This window comes from Nannobrachium achirus, assembly GCF_963921795.1.
Source record: "Nannobrachium achirus genome assembly, chromosome: 4".
NCBI classification, from domain to species: Eukaryota; Metazoa; Chordata; class Actinopteri; order Myctophiformes; family Myctophidae; genus Nannobrachium; species Nannobrachium achirus.
In genome coordinates this window covers 1,813,474-1,839,699 of record NC_137813.1, presented here as the reverse complement: position 1 = coordinate 1,839,699, position 26,226 = coordinate 1,813,474, and the positions used below count along the sequence as shown (strand labels likewise).

General features: G+C 43.0%; 1 protein-coding gene across 1 annotated transcript in view; it reads right to left on the bottom strand.

The window, feature by feature from the left end:
• Window positions 1-213: 213 nt before the first annotated feature.
• LOC308284336 (homeobox protein Hox-B3a-like) overlaps window positions 214-26,226 on the bottom strand; it is a gene marked incomplete at its 3' end in the record, with an annotated part of 30,834 nt that continues 4,821 nt past the window's right edge. Inside the window, exons 2-6 of the mRNA XM_080724921.1 lie at window positions 7,874-8,102; window positions 6,522-6,866; window positions 5,017-5,287; window positions 590-1,161; window positions 214-555 (exon numbers count right to left, since the gene is read on the bottom strand). Coding sequence (XP_080581047.1) covers window positions 214-555; window positions 590-1,161; window positions 5,017-5,287; window positions 6,522-6,866; window positions 7,874-7,939 — 1,596 coding nt within the window. The 5' untranslated portion in view covers window positions 7,940-8,102. The remainder of the gene's footprint in view (window positions 556-589; window positions 1,162-5,016; window positions 5,288-6,521; window positions 6,867-7,873; window positions 8,103-26,226) is intronic.

The following is a 26,226-nucleotide window of genomic DNA, read 5'->3' as shown; positions in this document are numbered from 1 at the left end:
CCAATCCACTGAACGCTGCGTAGCAGGCTGGCACCTTGGGTGGCATCCAGTGTTTAGGGGCGTTAGCAGGGTGGGGGTGGGGCCTTGGGCGGGGTCGTTGGGGGAGTGTCCAAACCTGCTACAGGTGGGTGAGTTTGGGGGGTCCTGCTACAGATGGGTGAGTTTGGGGGGTCCTGCTACAGGGTGAGTTTGGGGGGGTCCTGGGGGGTCCTGCTACAGGTGGGTGAGTTTGGGTGCCTCCTGTATTCTGCCCTGAGTGGAGGTGTGGTGGAGGTGTGGTGGTGTGGAGGTGGAGGTGTGGTGCGGCGCCGACAGCTCCGTGTACACGGTGGTGTGGTGGGGGTGCGGGGGGGCCGCGTCGGGAGGGGGGGGCCCCCCGCCACCCCCCCCTCCCCCCACGTGGTTGTTGTAGTCCATGGTGGGCGGGGGTCCCTGGTGGTGCTGGGGGGGTCCCAGGTGGTTCAGGCCGTACATGGAGCCCGCCACCACGCCCATGGAGGGGGGCTCCCCGTACCCCCCTCCTCCTCCCCCCCCCTCCCCCTCCTCCCCCGCCCCCTACCCCGCCCACGTAAACGGGGCTGCCCTGCACCGCGTAGCCGCCGTGGTGGGGGTCCGCGTAGGGGTCCGGGGTGCCGCCGTACTTCTGCACCCCGCCCCCGCCGCCCTGGGACACGGGGCAGCCCTTCATGGACACGTTGGCGTACCCGCCCATGGAGGGGTAGCCCCCCCCACCGGGGGGCTTCCCGTAGGAGGGCAGAGGGGAGAGGGGCGCGTCGTACATGGAGGGGTGCATGGAGCCCCCCAGGTACCCCGCCGACGACTGCATGGGCAGCGGGGGGGACCCCGTGGGCGAGGGACCCCCGGAGCCGGTGCCCAGCCCCTTGGCCTTCTGGTCCTTCTTGTACTTCATGCGGCGGTTCTGGAACCAGATCTTGATCTGCCGCTCGGACAGCGACAGCAGGTTGGCCATCTCCACGCGGCGCGGCCGGCACAGGTAGCGGTTGAAGTGGAACTCCTTCTCCAGCTCCACCAGCTGCGCCGAGGTGTAGGCGGTGCGCGCACGCTTGGAGGCCGCCGAGGACGAGCCCCCACCCGAGGAGGAGGCCGAGGGGGGGCTCTTCTCCCCGCTGCTGCCGCTCTCTGCACCCCCTCCTCCTGAGGCTGGGGGGGGGGGGGGGGGGGGGGGGGAACAAGTTAGAAAGAAAGAAGGCAAGAATAGAGTGAGAATACAAGTTCAACTCGTTGTCTGCCAAACCCCAGTTTCCCGAGCTATGGTTTTGGAGCGGTGAAGCCGCCTCCCAATTTTTCACTTTGTCTGTCCTTATTAGCATGAACTTTGACCAAGTGGCGCGCTATGTTTCTTTAGTACAACGGTGCGTAGCCGGAGTTATGTTTCATTAGTACAACGGTGCGTGACCGGATTTTTAAACTATAAAAACAGGAACAGATAGAGAAGGCCACTGTTGTACAGCCTAGACACACACACTGCTCAAATATAGCTGCTCAAATTCACTGCTCCACTTCAAACCGATGGTCTGATTTATTTTTTATTTATTTTTATGCTGGATGGTGCTCTTTGCTAGCCTATGGGTCTCTCTGGGTCACCACTTATTTTCAGGGTTGCCTGGACGTCACCTGACAAGTCGATGACGCAACCAAAAAGTCTTTCCTTGTCTTTAGGAGGCGATGGAAAAACACCACATCATTGAGCTGTTGGACACAAGGTCTTGGACCGGACGCCAGTGTTAGGGCATTAACGACTTGTGATTTTAGCAAGTCGACTCGACTCAGTAAAAAGTTGAGTTGAAGACGACTTTATCGTTTGATGACGTCATCACATCACACACGACCCCCCAATTATTTTGGGGGGTCCCCAGGTGATTAACTTAATGTGCAACATTGTTTTCTCACTCAACAGTAAACAAACCAACATAAAGTTTAAGTGTATAGAAGGTATCTGCACATTTATAAAGTGACAATTTAAGGACTTTACCTCTAAAATGGCAAATTAAACATTGTCCAAATTGTCAAATATATAGAGGCAGAAATTGTGAAAATAGCCGATCTACATGCTCACAACGCCTCGCAACGCGAGGAGTTGTAGAGTTGTAGAGCATGTAGATCTGCTATTTTCACAATAGAACGTTTTTTTTTTTTTTTTTTTCAACTTCGACTTTCAACTTTCTCTGGTGGGAGTCGACTTGTGTAATGAAGTCGACTGAGTCGACTGGTCGACTTTTTCGTTTATGCCCTAGTGTGTGTGTGTGTGTGTGTGTGTGTGTGTGTGTGTGTGTGCGTGTGCGTGTGCGTGTGCGTGTGTGTGTGTGTGTGTGTGTGTGTGTGTGTGTGAATGCGTGCATGCGTGCGCGTGTGTATGCATGTGCGTGCATGTGAGACAGAGAAAGTAAGAGAGAGAGAGAGACAGACATGGGAATAAAACACAATTACAGTGGTTGCAGAAGGAGATTGAAATCAGTTTGCGTTTCCTAATAAAGCAGAGGGGACCCCCCCCCTTGCTGGTATTAGCTGTCAACAGCTCATAAACAGAGGCAGTGATTAAGAGACGCGGGACGCTCGCAGAGAGCGTGACACCGCTAAATTACATCACAGCCCCCCCTACAGCAAGACCAGCGCCGCGCGGGTCGCAACCCACTCCCACTTTAATCACTTTAAAACTGAAAATTAATAGAAGATGAAAATAAAGCGCAGCACTTTCCTGTCGCCCGTGATAAACGGCGTTAAGGAAATATTAATATCCGCGGGGGGGGGTGGGGGGGGGGACACATGTCGTTGTTGTTTGGACGGGTTCAAAGGTCAGCTTTTTACGGTTCCTGCTGCTTCCAACGGCCTGTTGGTTGTGTGGAGGGAAGTTAGTAGAGTCTGAGACCAGTTAAACCAGTCACTACACTGGTTGGTTAAACTGTTAGTTACTAACCCACTAACCTCTGGTTAGTCTCTGAGCTTACACTGGTTGGTTAAACTGCTAACGGTTAGTTACTAACCCACTAACCTCTGGTTAGTCTCTGAGCTTACACTGGTTGGTTAAACTGCTAACGGTTAGTTACTAACCCACTAACCTCTGGTTAGACTCTGAGCTTACACTTCATCTTTCCAAACATAAGTTGTACTGACTCTGAGAGGGTTGCCCGTGGCGTCTTGCTGTGGCTCCCTTTCTTGCTTTGTCTTTTATTCTTGCTTTTTTCTTATTCTTTATTATTTGTACTGACTATGGATTGTTTGGCCCTGCACTGTTGGGTTGTGTTGGTATTATTAGTAGTACTATTGCTGTGTTGACATGGCAGTGAGATACTTGTGTTGCACTGACTAGCATTGACTCTTAGTACACTTTTGTTTGGCACTGTTTGTTAAGTTGTGCTTTTAGTGTGTGACGTGTCACTTATGAGCGTTGAATGTTTCTTGTTCACTTTATGTATATTCTTCTTTCTTTTTATGACAGCTTTTTTGACATTTATGTTTATATTCTTTTTTTGTGCCTTGCTTTTTTTGACTGTACACTACAGTGCTCTTTTTCTTTTTCTTACTTCTTTGTAACTTGTAACCTTTAACTGCTGTGCTGCCTCTGGGCAACTGAATTTCCCCTGTGGGATAATAAAGGTATCTATCTATCTATCTATCTATCTATCTATCTATCTATCTAACCAACCACAATAACAGCCCTTGCACTGCGGCAGCCACGACTGAGCGGGGAAAAAAAAACTAAATTTCCCCTGATTCATAAGTTACGGAAATAGTATTCCGCTTCCGATTGTCATTGCTTTGTATATAAACTGGCTGCAGAAACATGGATTTATTATGGATTGTTTGGTCAAAACGGCCTGTTTTCTACGGACCATATCTTACACACAGATCATCACTGGCTGTATGACAACATGATATTTTATGAAGTACACCAACTATTGGATGACCAGGCCTGTTCCCCATAATAATAACCAGTCAACAATGTGATGTCACAACAGGTCAGCTATAGACATTGAGACAGGATCTGGTGGGTTTCATAGTAAACTGCGACCTACGGTCACAAATAACTAAAAATAGAGTCCGATCTTCAGTAGAAAACACCCACATGGATTGTATCTGCCCTGTGTCTCTAACCCTTCATATAAACAGCTCTTATCAATGCAGAGAGAGACATGGATCTGTCTGTCTGAATTGTCTGTTATCTAAATGTAATTTGTTCCAAAGCCTCGTCAATAAACAGCTGCTTCTCTTTTCAACTCCATGTCAAATACATGAAGGTCTCTCACCCCCCACCCCCCCTCGCTCTCTCAAACAGATACTGTATGTGTAGATGTATAAACCCATAGAGGTGTAGATATAAACATATGGATCATCAGTGTTGGGTGTAACAGCGTTAAAATGAATGGCATACTGTAACAGATAACTTTGGATGACGGAGTAACCTAGCGATTTCATTTTGCAATTTAGTAGTTAGTTACTTAGTTACCTTTTCCAAAACATTATGGCGTTACTTACATTTAAGACCTATAATATGTCCCTGTTCTTTCTGTTGCCAAGAAGAAAAACAATCCATCTGACACATTTGCACTGAATGAATTATGAGCTTGTCTGTGTGAGTGGAGACATGCATGCACACGGTTCATCTCCCGGGTTTTACACCTTGCAGTCTGTGGTGAATGATGATTGTACCGTACTCAATGGGTCACCAGTTTTGGTGTGACAACGGGTTACCATATTACTGGTCTTGTTTACATTAATTTGTCGAACGTGTGCGAAATGGCAGAGCTTGAGAGAAAAGACAGAGAGTTTGCCGGAGGTATTCCACAGCCTTACTATCTAGCGAATCTAAAGCTTAACGAATACAACAACACAGCCAGCGCAAAATGTATGCTTATCAACAACAGATGAATATGGGATCGGTTAATGTCAGCTTTATTTGCCGATATCGACATTGACCGAAAACGGCAAACATCGGCCAATATCGATATCTGGCTGATGCCGATGGTGCGTCCCTAGTTTTTAGATGTCCAAACCCACCGTTGGAGTTGCTTGGAGAGCAGTTCTTGCCCTTGGCGTTGGTGCGGTGCTCCTTCATCCAGGGGAAGATGACCTTGGCCAGGGTGGGGTTGGGCGGCAGCGAGGAGGACGAGGAGTTGGACGAGGAGTTGGACGAGGAGGAGGAGGAGTTGGAGGAGGAGCTTAGCGACGCCTTGCCGCCGGGACCCGACTTGACCCCGCCCCCTCCTCCGGCCGACGCCCCCGCCGAGACGCTCCCGTTGCTGGGGTTGGCTGGGAGCGGCGGAGACACCTGATTGGTTGATTGATTGAACACTTCATTAGTTTGCATAGGACAGTGTTTCTCAACCACTGTGCCTGGGGACCTTTGGTGTGCCCCTGAGAAGGGTCAAGTGTGCCCCTTGAAACTGCTTGAAAGCCAGTATTGTATTTATCATTTTAAAAATGATTTAAACTAGTGAAAACAGCCGATCTACAAGCACACAACGCCTCGCGGTGCGAGGCGTTGTGTGCTTGTAGATCTGCTGTTTTCACTACTGTTGCGCGACAGCCTTGTATGATGAAGCAGGGCTTTACTTTGCGAAGAAACTTACAAATTTGAAACTTGGAGATACAAGGTTTCTTCCCGACAGTGGCGATATTTACACCCCCGTATTATGTTGGTGTGACCATGGATTCTTGGGACATGAAAAGTGTGACCATGCAGAAAAAAGGTTGAGAAACACTGGCATAAGAATAGTACAGGCCAGTACAGTTCACTGGTACAAGGTCTACTAAAAGGATTTAACCCATTCAGGTGTAGTACAGTACATGCACAGTATGTCATTTTGGTAATTTTTTGAATAATGTTTGATATTTTTCAGAAAACCTAAGTCAGGCCTAAAAGGTTAAACCACCAGAAAGCTCAAAGGCTTGTTTAAATCGGGATCCTTTTGTACTCAATTCATTGCGACCAAAGGTCACAGTTTAGTATGTGAAACAGCCCTTTTTTTTTTGCCGCTCGGTTTGCCGCTCTGACATCATGTGCTGACATCACTGTGATGTCAGGGGAACCACTCTAACAGAATGTGTTTGTCGCTCTGACATCACGCTCTGGCTTCACTGTGATGTCACACTAACAGAATCCCTTTTATGCCCATATATGGAGTTCCATGATGTCATCAATATTAAGCCCATATCTAACAGGACTTCATATGGGAATGCCCATATATGGAGGCCACATCAGCCACATACCACACTAACCGAATCCATATATGGCCAAGACAGCCCATATCTGTGTGGCTGGTACAGACAGGGATCTCTATGTACTGTATGAGCATAAAAGGGATTTTATGTATGATGTCAGATGTCATAGGACTTTCACATAATGAATAACTGAGTAAGCATGTTTGGGCTCTCACAGCATACAGTATCTCCATATACAGTACATGGATCTCCATATATGGGTACCAGGGGTCTCCATATATGGGTGCCAGGGGTCTCCATATATGGGTACCAGGGGTCTCCATATATGGGTGTATGTCTACCTGCTGTCCAGGATGGTGTTCCACGGGCAGGCTGGGTCTCATGCACGCTGAGCCTCCTCCCCCGTTCACATCTTTCGCCTTATTGGCCAGCGGCTGAAGGCCCGCCCCCGGAGCCACGCCCCCTCCCAGCGCCTGCAGCGAGCAGGCCGAGCGCTGCGATTGGTGGAGGTAGGACTCCGCCTCCAGCAGGTGGTGGGCGGGGCCACCCTGGAAGGCTGTGATTGGCTGGTGGTGTGAGATGGGCGTGGCGTCCAGGTGGTGGTAGCCTCCTCCTCCTCCTCCTGCGAAGCCATTGGCCGCCGCCGCAGAGGCCCCGCCCCCGACTCCACCCCCTCCTCCTTGCACCTGGTCAGGGTTGGAAAAAAGTACTCACATTTTAAAGGGGAACACATTCCCCCCTCCCCCTCCCCTCTATGACAGGCGCGTTATTGGAAATGACACCCGAGCTCCAGGCGGAGCGCGCTCGATTGTCCACGACACTGCAAGCGGCGCGAAGGCCAGCGGACCTTGGTCCTGCTCTTCGCCCCCGAGCGCCGCAGGCGCGAGTGGCCGCAAAGAGCGGGCCAGGGCCGCGCGGCCGACGGAGCGCCGCGCGAGTTACGAAGCCGTGGTGAATGCAATCGTTATATTTATGCCCAGGCCGTAAGGCCTGGGCAAGCCCACGATAAACGCCCTGTCCAAGCGACTACAATGGAGCGCTCCCTAGCTCCGCTTCAGCCAATCAAAAGCTTCGGTGGGCGGGGTTTCCCTGGAGCTCGGGTGTCATTTCCAATAACGCATGACAGGCATCAAACAGGTAGTTGACGTTGATGCTTTAATTGATTAGAGAGGTCACTAACGAGGACTTGACACTTTTATGGCCCAATCAATTACCTCAGTGCACAACCCCTTTGAAGTTCAAAGGGAGCAATTAAGAGCTCTGGCTGAGCTCCCCCCTGACAAAAACATCCCGCCAAGGAATGAATGTCAACATAAACAGTGGAACAGAACCAACATACAGCCAGGGGGGTGTGAAACACCCCAGTACAACAATATAGTGACTGATGAAGGGAAATGACTTCAAAAAGGTGTAAATACATTATGTTTTAAAAATAGTCTTAAAGTTACCTAGCTTGGCTTTAAAGTAAAAAAATCAATACTGCAATGTAGAAATAATACTAGTGAAACAGTCAGAACTCTCCGACGAAATGTTTGGCGGTCGGAGACAGTATGGAGACTTTGGACAGGCCTTTAAGTTAAGGCATAAGAGCTGGTACTTAAGATGATCAAAATACAGTCCTTATGTTGAAAGTTCAGGGTTTTTTGTGTGTAATTCTTTTTTTAAATTGATTAAAAGTACTTAGTTACTGTACCTGGTAGGAGGAGTATCCTTGGGCGAACAGCGTGGACGAGTTGTCGTAGTAGGAGCTCTTCTGCATGGCGGGCTGTGGCCTGTAGGTGGCGCTAGCGCTGAGGTCCTCGGTGACGCTGCTGCTGATCGGTGACGGTGGCGGTGCGGCGGCCGGAAGAGCATTTGGCACCGGTGAGGTCACGTGACGCCCTGGTGTGTCCCAACGCCCGCCCCGCCCCCAGGAGACTGACCTGAGCGAGAGAGAGAGAGAGAGAGAGAGAGAGAGAGAGAGAGAGAGAGAGAGAGACATAGAGAGAGAGAGAGAGAGAGAGAGACATGTTGTGTTATTAAATTACTGTAAACTAACTGCAATGTGAGTTTGCTTTCACCAGGTATTATATTCTCCTCAACACTTGTATCCCCCTATCTTGACAAATGGTTTGTTCCCCGCTTCAGCAGGTCAGCACAGGTGCAATGTATTATTATTGTTGATTAGCAGCAGCAGCAATTACTTCAAGTGTGGCAGTCAGTTGTTTACTTGTGCCTGCGGTAAAATAATACTATCTACTGATAGTTATCATCATCATCATCATCATCATCATCATGCCTGTTGCTAAGGTATGGCAGTGTCATGATGACACCAGTCATGTTGCCATAGCTTTTGCTGAACTGACGCCACTGTTCTGATCCGGTCAGGAGCGGAGACAACCTACGTCATGTTGTAGTCATCAGAAACAGCCTACGTCATGTTGTAGTCATCAGAAACAACCTACGTCATGTTGTAGTCATCAGAAACAGCCTACGTCATGTTGTAGTCATCAGAAACAGCCTACGTCATGTTGCAGTCATCAGAAACAGCCTACGTCATGTTGTAGTCATCAGAAACAACCTACGTCATGTTGCAGTCATCAGAAACAGCCTACGTCATGTTGTAGTCATCAGAAACAGCCTACGTCATGTTGTAGTCATCAGAAACAACCTACGTCATGTTGTAGTCATCAGAAACAACCTACGTCATGTTGTAGTCATCAGAAACAACCTGCGTCATGTTGTAGTCATCAGAAACAACCTACATTCATAGGGGAAATCTCGCTTTTTCGACGTGTCAAATGTTCGACGGCCCGCAACTTCGACGCGCCGATAGTTCGACTTAGGGTTCGCGAGATTTCGGCGCCGCTGTTTCGACGGCACGTTTTTTCGAAAAAACAAACACCTTCAGATCTCAGACTGCTTCCCCGGTTAGCTCCTCACATACTCTGATGTAAATCCTTTGTTATTTATCTATCTTTCTGCTTAGTTTTGGTTTTAGTTTTGAGTTTTTTATTTGTTTAGTTGTTGTGGTTGCTGCTGTTGTTTTTCTTGATAACAGTTCATAGTCTTGCGTAGCCAGACAACTATTCCACCATCTCTGAATGCTATAATTTGGAACTAAAGCTCCTGAACGGCGAGTAATGGAAGCTGGCATTTCCGTTCATGGAAATATATTTTAAAATATAATGTCTGCTAAGCAGCGCTATGTATGCTTAGATGATTTGTATTTATATTAGGATAAATGATGCGCAATTTAAAAAAACGAAAAACGGAAGTGTGGGGGAGGCTTCACTTCCACTTTAACCGGATACTCATCATAAGACCATGTGTTTCCCAGACTGTATGACAGACAGACAGACAGACTTTCCAAATCGCAGGCCTCAACAGTCTGGCCAGGCCAGACTAGTCAGTCCTGTCTGTGTTTTGTTGTGTCTCATAAAAGTAAAAAAAAATCATCCTGGTAGATTTTGGGCTGATATAAATTTTTGTCTAGGATGTTGCAACATGTTATTTGCCTATCAAGTCCCACTGATAACATTTGGCTGCTTGTACTTGGCATAAGTTATAGTGACAAATAAAACATTCTTGATTCTTGAAAGAGAGAGAGAGAGAGGGAGAGAGAGAGAGAGAGAGAGAGAGAGAGATGGGTGAGAGACACAGAGAATAATAAGAGAGCGAGAATGAAAGAAATTAGTGAGATAAATCCATCTTCTGCTCTGAAAGGCAACGTGACATGAATAGAACCCCCCCCCCCCCCCTCACCCCCCTCTCTCTCTCTTTTTCTCCTTCTCTCTCTCCCAGCAGCTTGCAGATGAGAGAGCAAGCTGTGTTCATCTCTCTCTCTCTCTCTCTCTCTCTCTCTCTCTCTCTCTCTCTCTCTCTCTCTCTCTCTCTCTCTCTCTCTCTCTCTCTCTCTCGCTCTCTCTCTCTCTCTCTCTGCCACACAAAGGACTCTCATCATTCTCACATAACCACAGCTGTTTCAGATAACACACACACACACACACACACACACACACACACACACACACACACACACACACACACACACACACACACACACACACACACACACACACACACTGGCAGGCCAACTGAACTCTGATTTGTAATAAAATATTTCCACCACACCTGTGTTGTGTTGTGTTGTGTTGTCTTGTTTTTGTTTAATAATTAATGGATGTTTTAATGAGACTAATCAGCTTATGATTACAGAGTCAGTGATTGAAGGGAAGGAATGACCAAAATAAACACTTTGTGTTCGCATCATGCTAACAGAATAGTTGTATTGTTGTTGCAAGCTCTGTCTCTATGTTAGCAATGTTAGCTATATGCTATTTAGCTTTCCTATAATAAAGGCCTACACAATCTTTGTGATTATTATTGTTATTATTATTGCTCTTGTTATTGCTATTTTTTGTGCCACAATTAATGATATAATATTTGGTGTTATTGTGCAGCTCTGTTTGTTTTGTTAACTCACTAATTAGATCCATGATAAATTGCTGATTCTTCAAATATTAAAATAGCCTTTTATATATGTATTACTCTAGAAAATACATTTTCTTTGTTTTAAGGACTGCACATTTATCAAAGTAAACTGGGCATATAGGAAATATTTTATAAAGATATGTTTTTATTGATTGATGATTGATTGATTGATTGATTGATTGATTGCTTCATGTTTTAATTGACATAAATATGAATATTACATAACCGTACATGTGGAGAACACGCAGTAGAATTAATTTGCAAGTAATTTATTCAGGCCTGTTTATTTATTTATCCGTCCATCCATTTTATTAAATAAACTATAAAAGCACTCTGGGTGAAATATTTGACTCCAGCACGTGCATGGCAGGCTTTGTGCAGATATGAACTGTGTGTGTGTGTGTGTGTGTGTGTGTGTGTGTGTGTGTGTGTGTGTGTGTGTGCGCGTGTGCGTGTGCGTGTGCGTGTGCGTGTAGGCTACAGTGTGACGGAGAGGAAACAGTGTTACATGTGTTCCAATTTCCTGAAGCTTCTCACCGGTTATAGTTACACTGAAATAACCCTGGAATGCACACGCACGCACGCACGCACGCGCGCACACACACGCGTGCACACACACACATAAAACTCATGCACACCAAACGAAATAGGCCTAAAACAAACATGTTTACTTAAGAAGATAGATAGATAGATAGATAGATCATAGATAGATAGATAGATAGATAGATAGATAGATAGATAGATAGATAGATAGATAGATAGATAGATAGAACTAGCGAGCGGAGAGAAGAGAGAGATAAATAGAGGAGAGGAGGGAGAGAGAGAGAGAGAGAGAGAGAGAGAGAGAGAGGGTCTCCTCCCGGAAGAAGAAAAAGAAAATAGTTCACGGAGGCACTCATCCATTATAGGGTCAGAGCGCTCTGTCATAGTCTGCTTTAAGAGAGAGAGAGAGAGAGAGAGAGAGAGAGAGAGAGAGAGAGAGAGAGAGAGAGAGAGAGGGACCCCCGCCCTAGGGTGTATCATAGTTATCTATAGTATCTAGTAGATCCGGGGTGGTCGTATTTGAGGCCCCCTAACCTTAGAGACACCTGGCATTCTCTAAGCTAAAAGCTACAGCTGTCTTTAAAAACTACTCCTTTAGAACGTTGTTACAAATGTAAAACTAAACGAAAAATATGATATTGTGGAGCTGAAGTCACCGGACTATGACAAGTGAAGTGGTACTAATACATTTCTATTTCAATTAGCTTTATATTAGCATGAGAAAACATGTTTACATTGCCAAAGCAAGTGTCAAAATAGAAATTAAAACCGTTGAAAATTGGGAAGATGGTTGTACGAATAGTTGTTTTGTTATGGAGTTTTGTGACAATTCTTGTTTAGAATGGAATATTTGGTCTATAGAGTGATTTAGTTCAACATTGCTACTTATTTAATTATGTTTTACTCGGTTGTTTATTAGATATGTGGCACATAAATTAGAGTGACAGAATTATGGTTATAATTAATAGCTTACAAGGATTTAGTTTGAATTTTGATGAAAAGCGAAACTAACTGAGTTAAATAATAATAATAACAATATGGCTGTAATAAAGAGGCTGTTCCTGTTGAAAACATGAGTCTGCAAAACGAAAACAAACGGAAATAAATAAATAAAAGGCAGCCACGTTTGTTTACAAAGGGCCGCGGCAGCAGCCGTGGCGGGAGACGGGAGATCACATAACGAAAAAACATGACTAAAATGAAATTAAATATTTGAACGGTCAGAGGAATCATTTTTTACACTTTTAGGCTCAGAATGCAACTGTAAAAATGACAGTTAGAAACTGATTAAACGAATTGTCCATTTTATTTATTTGTCTTTCTTTTATTTTTCTTACACTGATTGAACGGAGCGTCACATCTTCACAGCACGTCATAAAATGTCACACATTTATCTTTCTGTGCGACAGCCAGGAATCTTAATGATTTACTCTGAGGAATTGTTGTCCCACCGGGGGGAGAGAGAGAGAGGGGTAGAGAGAGGTAGAGACAGAGAGAGAGAGAGTGGGAGAGAGTGGGAGTATGAATATGTTATTGGATCATATCCATTAAATGGGACACGTAATGTCTGAAGGCCTGAGCTGCATGTAGCAACCGCTGTTAATTCTATCAGCACAACTTTATATGGACGAGCCTGATCCACTTATAGCGAGGAGAGAGAGAGAGAGAGAGAGAGAGAGAGAGAGAGAGAGAGAGAGAGAGAGAGAAAGAGAGAGAGAGAAACAATAACAACAACATAGAGAGAGAGAGGAAGAGAGAGACCGATCGAAACGAAGAGAAAGATGGAGAGAGGAGAGAGAGAGAAACGGAGGGAGGGAGAGAGGGAGAGAGAGGGAAGAGGCCGTCTTGGGTGTCCAGTGTCTGTCTATTATCCGTGGATATAAAATTACAAATGGCGCCTGCCACGGAGAGAGAGAGAGAGAGAGAGAGAGAGAGAGAGAGAGAGAGCTTTAAGACCCATTAACAGACAGACAGATAGAGAGAGGTGCAGTTATCACCACCGCAGACAATAAAGAAGGAATCTGATCAAAAAACATCCTCTCCTCTCCTCTCCTCTCCTCTCCTGATGGAAAAACCAAACCGTTGAAATAAACGGTCAAACTGATTCGTTAACAGTCCAATTATCCCATCCTATTAGGCCTAGCTGTGCGTGTGTGTATGTGTGTGTAGCCTATTAATTGATCTGTGTGTTAATGAACAATGAGGTTGTGTTGTGCATGTGTTGTTAGCTGTAGCCTACATACAGAGTTAGAGACCTGGTTTACTCACAGCAGCAGGTCAGAGTCTGCATGGGAGACAGGAATAGATCTGCAAGCTCACAGCTGCTCTCTGCTCTGCTCTGCTCTTTATGGAGCAGCCTGGAACGGAACGGAACGGAATGGATGGCTTCTGGTTCAACCTCAACACAAATAGAGGTGTAGCCGAATAAATAACACAAGACAAGAGGTGTGTGTGTGTGTGTGTGTGTGTGTGTGTGTGTGTGTGTGTGTGTGTGTGTGTGTGTGTGTGTGTGTGTGTGTGTGTGTGTGTGTGTGTGTGTGTGTGTGTGAGAGAGAGAGAGAGCTCAAAGCGTTGTGAACTCTTCTTGAACCGAGATTGAAGTCATATGGCCCATAAATCACTGAGGCACCGCCATTCACGCACACGCACACACACACACACACACACACACACACACACACACACACACACACACACACACACACACACACACACACCTCCTTACCTCTCAGCCTCTCCAACAACACATCACAGATCTGTTATTGCTGCTCTTCTCTTCAGCACCGGCCGATAATCGATAGTAAAACGAACGAACCCCAAAACAACAGGACCCCCATACAGAACCTCTCCTCTCCTCTCCTCTCCTCTCCTCTCCTCTCCTCTCCTCTCCTCTCCTCTCTCTCCGTCCAAACGGTCGCAGGGTATCCAGAATATAAATCAGTTAGTCAGTCAGCAGACCCCTCTAGCAGCAGCAGTGGTAGTTCCTATAATTCCTCCCTCTCTCTCCTCTCGGTTCTCGGCGCACCAGGGTCTCTCCTGCCGGTCCCAGTCCCGGTGTCTGTGCTCGCTTCTCGGCCGCTCTCTCCGCGACCCCCCGCCACACTAACAGCAGGCTGAGCGGAGCTCCAAGCAGCAGCAGCCTGCAGCGGCGCGGAGCCGCCGTGCGCCCTGGCGGAGTCTGAGCCGCGTCTCATGGAGGAGGAGGAGAGGAGCGGACATGTCGGTCTAGAGGCTCCGGGATGGATGTTATGCTGCTGGATGCTCGTGGCCCCCCTCCGGTCCGGGTCCTCTCTCTCTACAAGCTGATGATCGTCTCGGCTCGGCTCGGTCTCTCGCGCACGCAGCGCGCCAGAGACAGCGCGCGGAACGTGGTTGTTACCCGCCGATAACAATGGCCTCAAATTTCTCCCCTTTTAGCCTCTGTCGCTCAGACAGACACACAGACAGACAGACAGCGGGGTTTGGAAACCATCACATCAACGTGCACGCGCGCACACACGCGTACACGCGCGCGCATGACACACACACACACACACACACACACACACACACACACACACACACACACACACACACACACTGAGGCTCTACGTCAAATGTCAACACATTTGCATTTTTTACTCCGTTTTACGTCAGGCTATTCCTTGTTTTTCCATATGGACTTTTCCACTTCTCTCATTCACTCTTCATCCCCACCTTCCTCTTCCTCGTGCGTGCGCGCGTGTCTTGCCGTGTGTGTGTGTGTGTGTGTGTGTGTGTGTGTGTGTGTGTGTGTGTGTGTGTGTGTGTGTGTGTGTGTGTGTGTGTGTGTGTGTGTGTGTGTGTGTGTGTGTGTGTTAGCTATAGAGATCCTGAAGCTAATCTTCTAGCAGCAGCCAGCGGTGCATGCGCGCACGCTGTATAGTGTAGTGTCAGGTTCATTGTTGTGTGTTGACGCGCACGGCCGGACGGGCCTCCGGTTCAGACGGTGTGGATCCGCAGCGAGGAGCAGAAAGCCGCTACTTAACAGCACATTATGCTAATTTACACCGAGGCATCCATGATGCTTTATGTGGATGTTAAGGTAAGTCATGTAACTGTTAGAATAAGAGAGCTCTATATGCCATAGCTCAGTTTGTTCAGTAACAGTGTTAAATATATTGTGACAGTAATCATTAGAGTGTGTGTTCAGTAACAGTGTTAAATAGCTTGCTATAGAGTGTGTGTTCAGTAACAGTGTTAAATAGCTCTATATTGTGACAGTAATCATTGCTATGTGTTCAGTAACAGTGTTAAATAGCTCTATATTGTGACAGTAATCATTGCTATAGAGTGTTTGTTCAGTAACAGTGTTAAATAGCTCTATATTGTGACAGTAATCATTGCTATAGAGTGTGTGTTCAGTAACAGTGTTAAACAGCTCTATATTGTGACAGTAATCATTGCTATAGAGTGTGTGTTCAGTAACAGTGTTAAACAGCTCTATATTGTGACAGTAATCATTGCTATAGAGTGTGTGTTCAGTAACAGTGTTAAATAGCTCTATATTGTGACAGTAATCATTGCTATAGAGTGTGTGTTCAGTAACAGTGTTATAGCTCTATATTGTGACAGTAATCATCGCTATAAAGTGTTTGTTCAGTAACAGTGTTAAACAGCTCTATATTGTGACAGTAATCATTGCTATAGAGTGTGTGTTCAGTAACAGTGTTAAATAGCTCTATATTGTGACAGTAATCATTGCTATAGAGTGTGTGTTCAGTAACAGTGTTAAATAGCTCTATATTGTGACAGTAATCATTGCTATAGAGTGTTCAGTAACAGTGTTAAACAGCTCTATATTGTGACAGTAATCATTGCTAGAGTGTGTTCAGTAAGTGTTAAATAGCTCTATATTGTGACAGTAATCATTGCTATAGAGTGTTTGTTCAGTAACAGTGTTAAACAGCTCTATATTGTGACAGTAATCATTGCTAGAGTGTTTGTTCAGTAACAGTGTTAAATAGCTCTATATTGTGACAGTAATCATTGCTATAGAGTGTTTGTTCAGTAACAGTGTTAAACAGCTCTATATTGTGACAGTAATCATTGCTAGAGTGTTTGTTCAGTAACAGTGTTAAATAGCTCTATATTGTGACAGTAATCATTGCTATAGAGTGTGTGTTCAGTAACAGTGTTAAACAGCTCTATATTGTGACAGTAATCATTGCTATAGAGTGTGTGTTCAGTAACAGTGTTAAACAGCTCTATATTGTGACAGTAATCATTGCTATAGAGTGTGTGTTCAGTAACAGTGTTAAATAGCTCTATATTGTGACAGTAATCATTGCTATAGAGTGTGTGTTCAGTAACAGTGTTATAGCTCTATATTGTGACAGTAATCATCGCTATAAAGTGTTTGTTCAGTAACAGTGTTAAACAGCTCTATATTGTGACAGTAATCATTGCTATAGAGTGTGTGTTCAGTAACAGTGTTAAATAGCTCTATATTGTGACAGTAATCATTGCTATAGAGTGTGTGTTCAGTAACAGTGTTAAATAGCTCTATATTGTGACAGTAATCATTGCTATAGAGTGTTCAGTAACAGTGTTAAACAGCTCTATATTGTGACAGTAATCATTGCTAGAGTGTGTTCAGTAAGTGTTAAATAGCTCTATATTGTGACAGTAATCATTGCTATAGAGTGTTTGTTCAGTAACAGTGTTAAACAGCTCTATATTGTGACAGTAATCATTGCTAGAGTGTTTGTTCAGTAACAGTGTTAAATAGCTCTATATTGTGACAGTAATCATTGCTATAGAGTGTTTGTTCAGTAACAGTGTTAAATAGCTCTATATTGTGACAGTAATCATTGCTAGAGTGTTTGTTCAGTAACAGTGTTAAATAGCTCTATATTGTGACAGTAATCATTGCTAGAGTGTTTGTTCAGTAACAGTGTTAAATAGCTCTATATTGTGACAGTAATCATTGCTATAGAGTGTGTTCAGTAACAGTGTTAAATAGCTCTATATTGTGACAGTAATCATTGCTATAGAGTGTTTGTTCAGTAACAGTGTTAAATAGCTCTATATTGTGACAGTAATCATTGCTAGAGTGTTTGTTCAGTAACAGTGTTAAACAGCTCTATATTGTGACAGTAATCATTGCTATAGAGTGTTTGTTCAGTAACAGTGTTAAATAGCTCTATATTGTGACAGTAATCATTGCTATACAGTGTTCAATAACAGTGTTAAATAGCTCTATATTGTGACAGTAATCATTGCTATAGAGTGTGTTCAGTAACAGTGTTAAATAGCTCTATATTGTGACAGTAATCATTGCTATAGAGTGTGTTCAGTAACAGTGTTAAATAGCTCTATATTGTGACAGTAATCATTGCTATAGAGTGTTTGTTCAGTAACAGTGTTAAATAGCTCTATATTGTGACAGTAATCATTGCTATAGAGTGTTTGTTCAGTAACAGTGTTAAATAGCTCTATATTGTGACAGTAATCATTGCTATAGTGTTTGTTCAGTAACAGTGTTAAATAGCTCTATATTGTGACAGTAATCATTGCTATAGAGTGTGTTCAGTAACAGTGTTAAATAGCTCTATATTGTGACAGTAATCATTGCTATAGAGTGTTTGTTCAGTAACAGTGTTAAATAGCTCTATATTGTGACAGTAATCATTGCTATAGAGTGTTTGTTCAGTAACAGTGTTAAATAGCTCTATATTGTGACAGTAATCATTGCTATAGAGTGTGTTCAGTAACAGTGTTAAATAGCTCTATATTGTGACAGTAATCATTGCTATAGAGTGTTTGTTCAGTAACAGTGTTAAATAGCTCTATATTGTGACAGTAATCATTGCTATAGAGTGTGTTCAGTAACAGTGTTAAATAGCTCTATATTGTGACAGTAATCATTGCTATAGAGTGTTTGTTCAGTAACAGTGTTAAATAGCTCTATATTGTGACAGTAATCATTGCTAGAGTGTTTGTTCAGTAACAGTGTTAAATAGCTCTATATTGTGACAGTAATCATTGCTATAGAGTGTGTTCAGTAACAGTGTTAAATAGCTCTATATTGTGACAGTAATCATTGCTACAGAAACATAAAATATTGCTTACCCTAACTTTAAGGTCTGGTTAGCCTACCTCCATGACATGTATATGTTAAACCATGTTTATCCTGTTTTCATCCGAATCATTTGGGATGTGACCATGGCACCACTTTTAATGAAGATTTTGTGTTATTGTGACATCATCAGGTGAGTATTAAATTAACGTGGGAATATATAGAATCAGTGGTGGAACACATGGGGGCTGTGGGGATGTCGCAAGAGGGTCCCCATGCATGCAACTAACTGACAAAACATGCTAAGATTTTAATGATAATTGCGACCAAAGGTCGCAGTTTATCATGAAAAATGCCACAGCTAGCTTGTCTCCGTGTGTGTATACTGTGTACACATTTTTACAGTCTATGGGTTGGTTCCCTTGACACATCAATGTGACATCACCTGTGATGTCACAGTGATGTGACAAGGATAGGGATCTCCATGTATGGGCATACAATATATTGTATGTTGTGATGTCATGGGAACCACTCTAACAGAATTCATTTTATGCCCATATATGGAGATCCCTGATATCATCAATATTAAGCCCAAATCTAACAGGACTTCTTATGGGAATGCCCTGTGCGGCTGATTCAGACAGGGATCTCCATGTATGGGCATAAATGGGATGTACCATACAGTACATCCCATGTATGTACATCTCCATATATGGGTAACTGGTCCGATATACATCACTGGCCAGATGGCCAAGAATTGGCGCGACCTCGCTCGCATGTCGCCCTGAGGCGTCTAACTAGTATAACTTGAATTCAAGCAATAATAACAACTAGTCGTTGCCTGTGGTTGTGTTGTGTACTGAGGTGAATTCGGTGATGTCAGTTATCTCCAAATTTGGGCACTGTTTCACTCGTTTATGCCCATATATGGTGTTCCGTGATGTCGGATTCAGTAATATCAGATTTGAGCACTGTTTAGTATCAGTGATGTCAGTCATCTCCAAATGTGGGCATTGTTTCAGCATGCGGCTGTTACCATGGTGGCGACACCGTTTAGTATCAGTGATGTCAGCATTGCAGACAGACGAAAGACCGCGGACAGACAGACATTCTGTGAATTAGTTACATAATAATAATGTTGAATGAACAATCATGCAGCTATTCATAATATATTTGATTTATTCATTTGTTATTGTTATTTTTCAGTTGAATGAGATGTGATTTAAATAAAACCTAACAAAACAAAAAGCATGTTCTGTTTCTCCCCCGTTGCTAGGCAACAGAAGACGCTACACGCCCCTGTTTCTCAGCACCGATACAGCTGAGCTGGAAGATTAGAAAATGTCTTTAATTCTTTAAAAATGTCTCTTTCTGTGATATCTGTTCTAATTGCAGTCCAGAATCTACACTGATACTAGATCATAATAGACATGTATAATAGATTTGGTTCGTATTTTTAATTCATTTGTTAATTCATTTGTTAGTAGTAGTAGTAGTAGTATTTGTATTATTATTATTTCCACCAAACATGTTGGACATCATGCTAATGATATTATACCAGTAAGACTCCCTAATCGGGAGATAAGCAACCGTCAGGTCGCATATAAAAATCTGCCTGAAACGCCCCTCTCAATAATCTTAAGTATGAAAGTGCATATATGAACGTTAGTGCTCTTAGTGCAAAGCAATACTGTACCTACTACCTACCGATCCATTACAATAATACACACAGCATAATGCACCCAAAGCCATATCCAAACTATAACAATCAATGTAACTGATAATCAGTGAGAGTTTTTATTTTGAGCACAGTAGTGACAAATTAATAGCTTTCTCAGTATGTTTTTCTCTTTTGCAAAGTTACAAAGTTTCCCTTTTTTAAGCACAGTACAAAGTAAGTTTCAGGTTTTTTGTTTAGCAAAGTTTATTTTGAGAAAATTAATAGCTGTGCATTGTGCAAATGCAGGCTTTTCTCAGTACAAGTTTTAAGATTGTCTTCATGCCTTTACTGACTTTATCCACCCTCCATGTGTCTTTATCCACCCTCCATGTGTCTTTATCCACCCTCCATGTGTCTTTATCCACCCTCCATGTGTCTTTATCCACCCTCCATGTGTCTTTATCCACCCTCCATGTGTCTTCATCCACCCTCCATGTGTCCGGCAAGATTTCAGCCACTCCTAGAAGTTCTGGCGTTTCCGCGAGGCGGGTCTTAACTCAAGCCTGGTGGGTTTAGGAAACATATGTACTCATCCTGTGGACAGTTCAGAAACCTGTCTACCAGTGACATCATCGATGGGGAATCCAAGCTAATAGAATTCTGTAGGCTTTCTATTCCTGTGAAGTTCACATGCTGAAACAGAAGCCATTGTCTTCGCCTTACAAAAGAATCACACCTAGAGTGAAGTGAGCAGCGCTCAAAATCATAATAACTAGGGGTCGCCCGCTGGTCTACCGGTCCAGGCACATAGGCTCAGTGTAGCCTGACAGCAAAGGTTCGATTCCCCATCCCGACTACCTTTTGCTGCGCGTCTCCCCATGTCCTGTCAGTCTACTGTCCAGTCTGTCCTATCTATACTGCCTCCCCCTGGAGGGGAAAGGAACTGGAATAACGTGTTCCTTCCACGCGCTACGTCCAAACCGGGGAAATCCCCCCTGTCAGGTGAAAAGAAGCAACTTGGACTACTCATGCATAGAAGGAAGCATGAGGTCAGACCGTCGTCTCCCCAGGCGCGGCAGAGGGAGAGCAGAGCCCAGGATTACATAGGCAATTGGCACAGGGTGAAAATGGGTTACTAAATCGTGGGATAAAAATTATTTAAAAAAAAATAAGAAAAAGGATAGAAAAGGCCCAAAAACATATCTTAAAAAAGAAAGAAATTACAATAACTAAGCATTAGTGAGGACCTATTTGAAGATAGGTCAATGAGGGAAGTTGCTTTTTAATAATGTTATAATATGATAATATGTATGTCTTGTGTAGTTACAGTTCATAGTAAAAACATTAATAATGTTATAATATGATAATATGTATGTCTTGTGTGGTTACAGTTCATAGTAAAACATTAATAATGTTATAATATGATAATATGCATGTCTGGTGTAGTTACAGTTCATAGTAAAAACATTAATAATGTTATAATATGATAATATGCATGTCTGGTGTAGTTACAGTTCATAGTAAAAACATTAATAATGTTATAATATGATAATACTGTATGCATGTCTTGTGTAGTTACAGTTCATAGTAAAAACATTAATAATGTTATAATATGATAATATGTATGTCTTGTGTAGTTACAGTTCATAGTAAAAACATTAATAATGTTATAATATGATAATATGTATGTCTTGTGTAGTTACAGTTCATAGTAAAAACATTAATAATGTTATAATATGATAATATGTATGTCTTGTGTAGTTACAGTTCATAGTAAAAACATTAATATGTTATAATATGATAATATGCATGTATTGTGTAGTTACAGTTCATAGTAAAAACATTAATAATGTTATAATATGATAATATGTATGTCTTGTGTAGTTACAGTTCATAGTAAACACATTAATATGTTATAATATGATAATATGCATGTCTTGTGTAGTTACAGTTCATAGTAAAAACATTAATAATGTTATAATATGATAATATGTATGTCTTGTGTAGTTACAGTTCATAGTAAAAACATTAATAATGTTATAATATGATAATATGTATGTCTTGTGTAGTTACAGTTCATAGTAAAAACATTAATAATGTTATAATATGATAATATGTATGTCTTGTGTAGTTACAGTTCATAGTAAAAACATTAATATGTTATAATATGATAATATGCATGTCTTGTGTAGTTACAGTTCATAGTAAAAACATTAATAATGTTATAATATGATAATATGTATGTCTTGTGTAGTTACAGTTCATAGTAAACACATTAATAATGTTATAATATGATAATATGTATGTCTTGTGTAGTTACAGTTCATAGTAAAAACATTAATAATGTTATAATATGATAATATGCATGTCTTGTGTAGTTACAGTTCATAGTAAAAACATTAATAATGTTATAATATGATAATATGTATGTCTTGTGTAGTTACAGTTCATAGTAAAAACATTGTACTGTAATTCTATGAATGGAGGAGGTTGGGTTTCTTTCTTTACGCTCTAGGATGACGTGGACGTTATGTAACACTGTGATTGGCTCACACACATCAGTGTGCTGATTGGTTGGTGGTTGTTTGTTGAGCCACAAAGTATCACATTTATGTATCAGTCTCAGTGGGAGACGGACACAATGTGGCAGCAATGTGCTGACACTGATTACACACCCAGCTCATCATGTGTCCAAAACGCTTACTTATACTTCTCACCATTCAAATGCAAAACAAATAGCAGATCCACAAGCTCCAAACGCTTCCGTAACAGAAGCGTTGTGAGCTTGTAGATCTGCTATTTCTGATACTTTTGTGTGACACTGCAGTGTGATCGACTAATAGGGCATTGATTTACCAAAACAAAAACATCAAAAAGTTCAAAAATATGGAGATGAGACTAGCTTTCAATGACAGGTAATCTGACCTCTCTCTCTCTCTCTCTCTCTCTCTCTCTCTCTCTCTCTCTCTCTCTCTCTCTCTCTCTCTCTCTCTCTTTCTCTCTCTCTCTCTCTCTCTCTCTCTCAGTATATATTCCATTTCCAGGAAGTAGGAGTACACATGTCTTTAGAACGTGTCTCTCGTCAGAAGCCATAGAATTCTCCTCCCTGCATTGTGGACGTTTCATCGCCTCATAACTTATCACCAAACAAATGAGACGAAAGGCAAACAGAGGGAGAGAGAGAGGGAGGGAGGGAGGTCTGGAAAGATGAACAGATGACAGAAAGAGGAGTGGAACTGCAAAGCTTTTAAAGAAACAGGACTTATCTATAGATAGCTGGTTGCCATGGCAACTCCCTTCCTTTTCACTTCCGCGTTTTCTTTTTCACAGAGTTTGTGACTTCCTGTGGTAGAGAGAGATTCTCTTCAGCAGCCATCTAATGGACTACAACCACCTTAAGGACTACAAATCATGTATTCTAATGGACTACAACCACCTTAAGGACTACAAATCATGTATTCTAATGGACTACAACCACCTTAAGGACTACAAATCATGTATTCTAATGGACTACAACCACCTTAAGGACTACAAATCATGTATTCTAATGGACTACAACCACCTTAAGGACTACAAATCATGTTTTCTAATGGACTACAACCATCTTAAGGACTACAAATCATGTATTCTAATAGACTACAACCAATAAGGACCACAAATCTTCTCTATGGACTACTATCACATTAACTCATTGAATGCCCTTTTCAAGATGGCCGCCAAGTATACCAGGATGCCACGTTCTTAAATTTCTAGTGCACGGATCAATTTTTAGTGCACGGATCATGCACGCCCATGCACCATATATGCACCATATGTGTAGTACTTTTTAACAGCTTTCAAACAAAAAAATCCGCTTGGAAATCCGTTCAGGCATTCATGAGATAGAAGCCTTCAAAGTCAGACAAAACAAACACTGCCACCTTCCTAAATTTCTAGTGCACGGATAAATCTTTAGTGCACGGATCGTGCACGCCCATGCCTAGATCATGCACCATATGTGTAGTACTTTTTAACAGCTTTCAAACAAAAAAATCCGCTTGGAAATCCGTTCAGACATTCATGAGATACAAGCCTTCAAAGTCAGACAAAACAGCCATTTTTGACATTTTGAAAGATGTGTTTGTTATGGGGCTAAACATGCAATTTCGCAATTGCGATCATGCCTAATACATTTGAGGCATTTTTAGACATTTTTTTATAAAAAAAAAGTTTGAAAAAGAATTTTTCTTTTTTTTTTTTTTTTTTCAAAATGGCTTCCAACTCGGGAAACTCGGGCTGTGGCAGCCTGGGACTACTGTAATAACTCGGGAAACTCGGGCCTTGGCAGTCAATGAGTTAAGGACGACAAATTAGTGTGTCTTCTAATGGACTACAACCACCTTAAGGACTACAACCACCTAAATGACTACAAATCATGTATTCTAATGGCATACAACCATTGACCTCTTGTCCTATGTGTATATTTGTATATAGTATACGTTTATGTATAAGGATCAAATCTCTCTATATTCATTGGTTGTTTGTATTGTATGTTGTGTAGGCTATTTGTTTTATGTCCAAAGTAGGCCACAATGGTAACAAGCTTCATCTTTCTTGTACGTCCACTTTGGCGATCTTATAAAATGACGACATTGTTGTAATTTATTTTATATATCTGTCAATAAAGTATTCTATCTATCTATCTATACAACCACCTTAAGAGCTAATGGCTGGGTTTCCCAAAGCGCAGTCATACTGTGGTCGTACGTAGGACACTACGAAGGGCTCCGGTACGACGAAGAATCGGTTTCCTGAAAGTGCTCGTAAGCGCCCCTCTCAAAACAGGCTACGCATGCCCTTAGGCTGGCCAGAGCCTTGTATTATAGAGTTCTGCCAACTCTGGCCCCATGTGAACGGAGATGATGCAACTCTCCCACCGGCTCTGGGTCCCGGTCTATGGATTGATCCCCACAACCAGCTGCGCTCGCAAATGAATTTCCGCTGTTGTGTGAAGTGTGATTGTACTCGGCCTAGCCTCGCGTAGCCAGGCATACTCATCTGCCAAGAGAAAAGCCTGGTCAAGATATGAGGCAGAGACCGTTCTAGGAGGTGGGGCTGAATATTCGCGGAAGTTGTCTTTTCACAGTGCGGTGTTCCTGCAAACGTATTCCCCGCTGGAAAAAGAATGTGTCTACGTCTCCTGCTCCGTCGGTTGCGGTCACAATAAACAATATATAAACTAAAATATTGATTCAGGTGATGTTACACTTAAGAGCGAGTTAAGAGCTACAATCTATTTTAGTTTTTTCGCTGGGGAATGTAAACAGACCCGCACCGCATGACGTAACTTCCGTTAAACACAGACTTCCGCTAGAAATCTTGGAACCAAGCGGAAGTCATATCTTGGCCAGGGTGTACTCGGCCCATCAAGAAGGAAGAAGAAAACAATGCTGAAAATTAAGCGCTGTTTGTAAGCTAACTGACCACACAAATCTTATCTTAGGCCTATAACTCTACTGCCTACTCTACTCTACTGTTTTAATGGCTGCACAAAATACTTGTCTTAATTGTTCGTCTTAAATATTTATATAAGCTACCATGAGAGCTTCGGTTCCCAAAGTGGGTCCGGGGACCTCAAGAGGTCCTTATGGGGCGATGCACTGAAACAGGAGTCGAACCCGAGACTCTGACTCGTCAGTCCAACATAGATTCCGCTATGCCAACAGGGCAGAGCAATATCCAAGACTGTTGTGTAGTGTGTCACTGCATGTGACTTGGCTTTAATAACTATTAGCAGTAGGAACCAAATGAACCCTCATCATGGGTGTAACTCAGAGAGTGTACAATTAATTAAATGGTCTCATTTGTACATGCATGTACCCTACCATGATGAGGGTCCGTTTGGTTCCTAACTTCCTAACTAAATACAACTGCCCCATAGCTCTGCGCTATAGATTGGCACGACGGTTTGTGTGTTGGACTGGCAAGTGGGAACTGCGGATTCCGTCCCTGCTTCCATGCATCATTTCATATCATTTAGCTGGGGACCCCCAAGGGTCCCCGGACCACAATTTGAGAAGGCGTTCTTGAAACAGTTTTGCTGCTACGATGGGTCTTAGGACCATGCGTGAGCTAAGAAGGCTCTACGATCGCTTTGGGAAACCCAGCCAGTAATCATTGTGTGTATTCTAATGGACTACAACCACATTAAGGACTACAAATCAGTGTGTGTATTCTAATGGACTACAACCACATTAAGGACTACAAATCAGTGTGTGTATTCTAATGGACTACAACCACATTAAGGACTACAAATCAGTGTGTGTATTCTAATGGACTACAACCACATTAA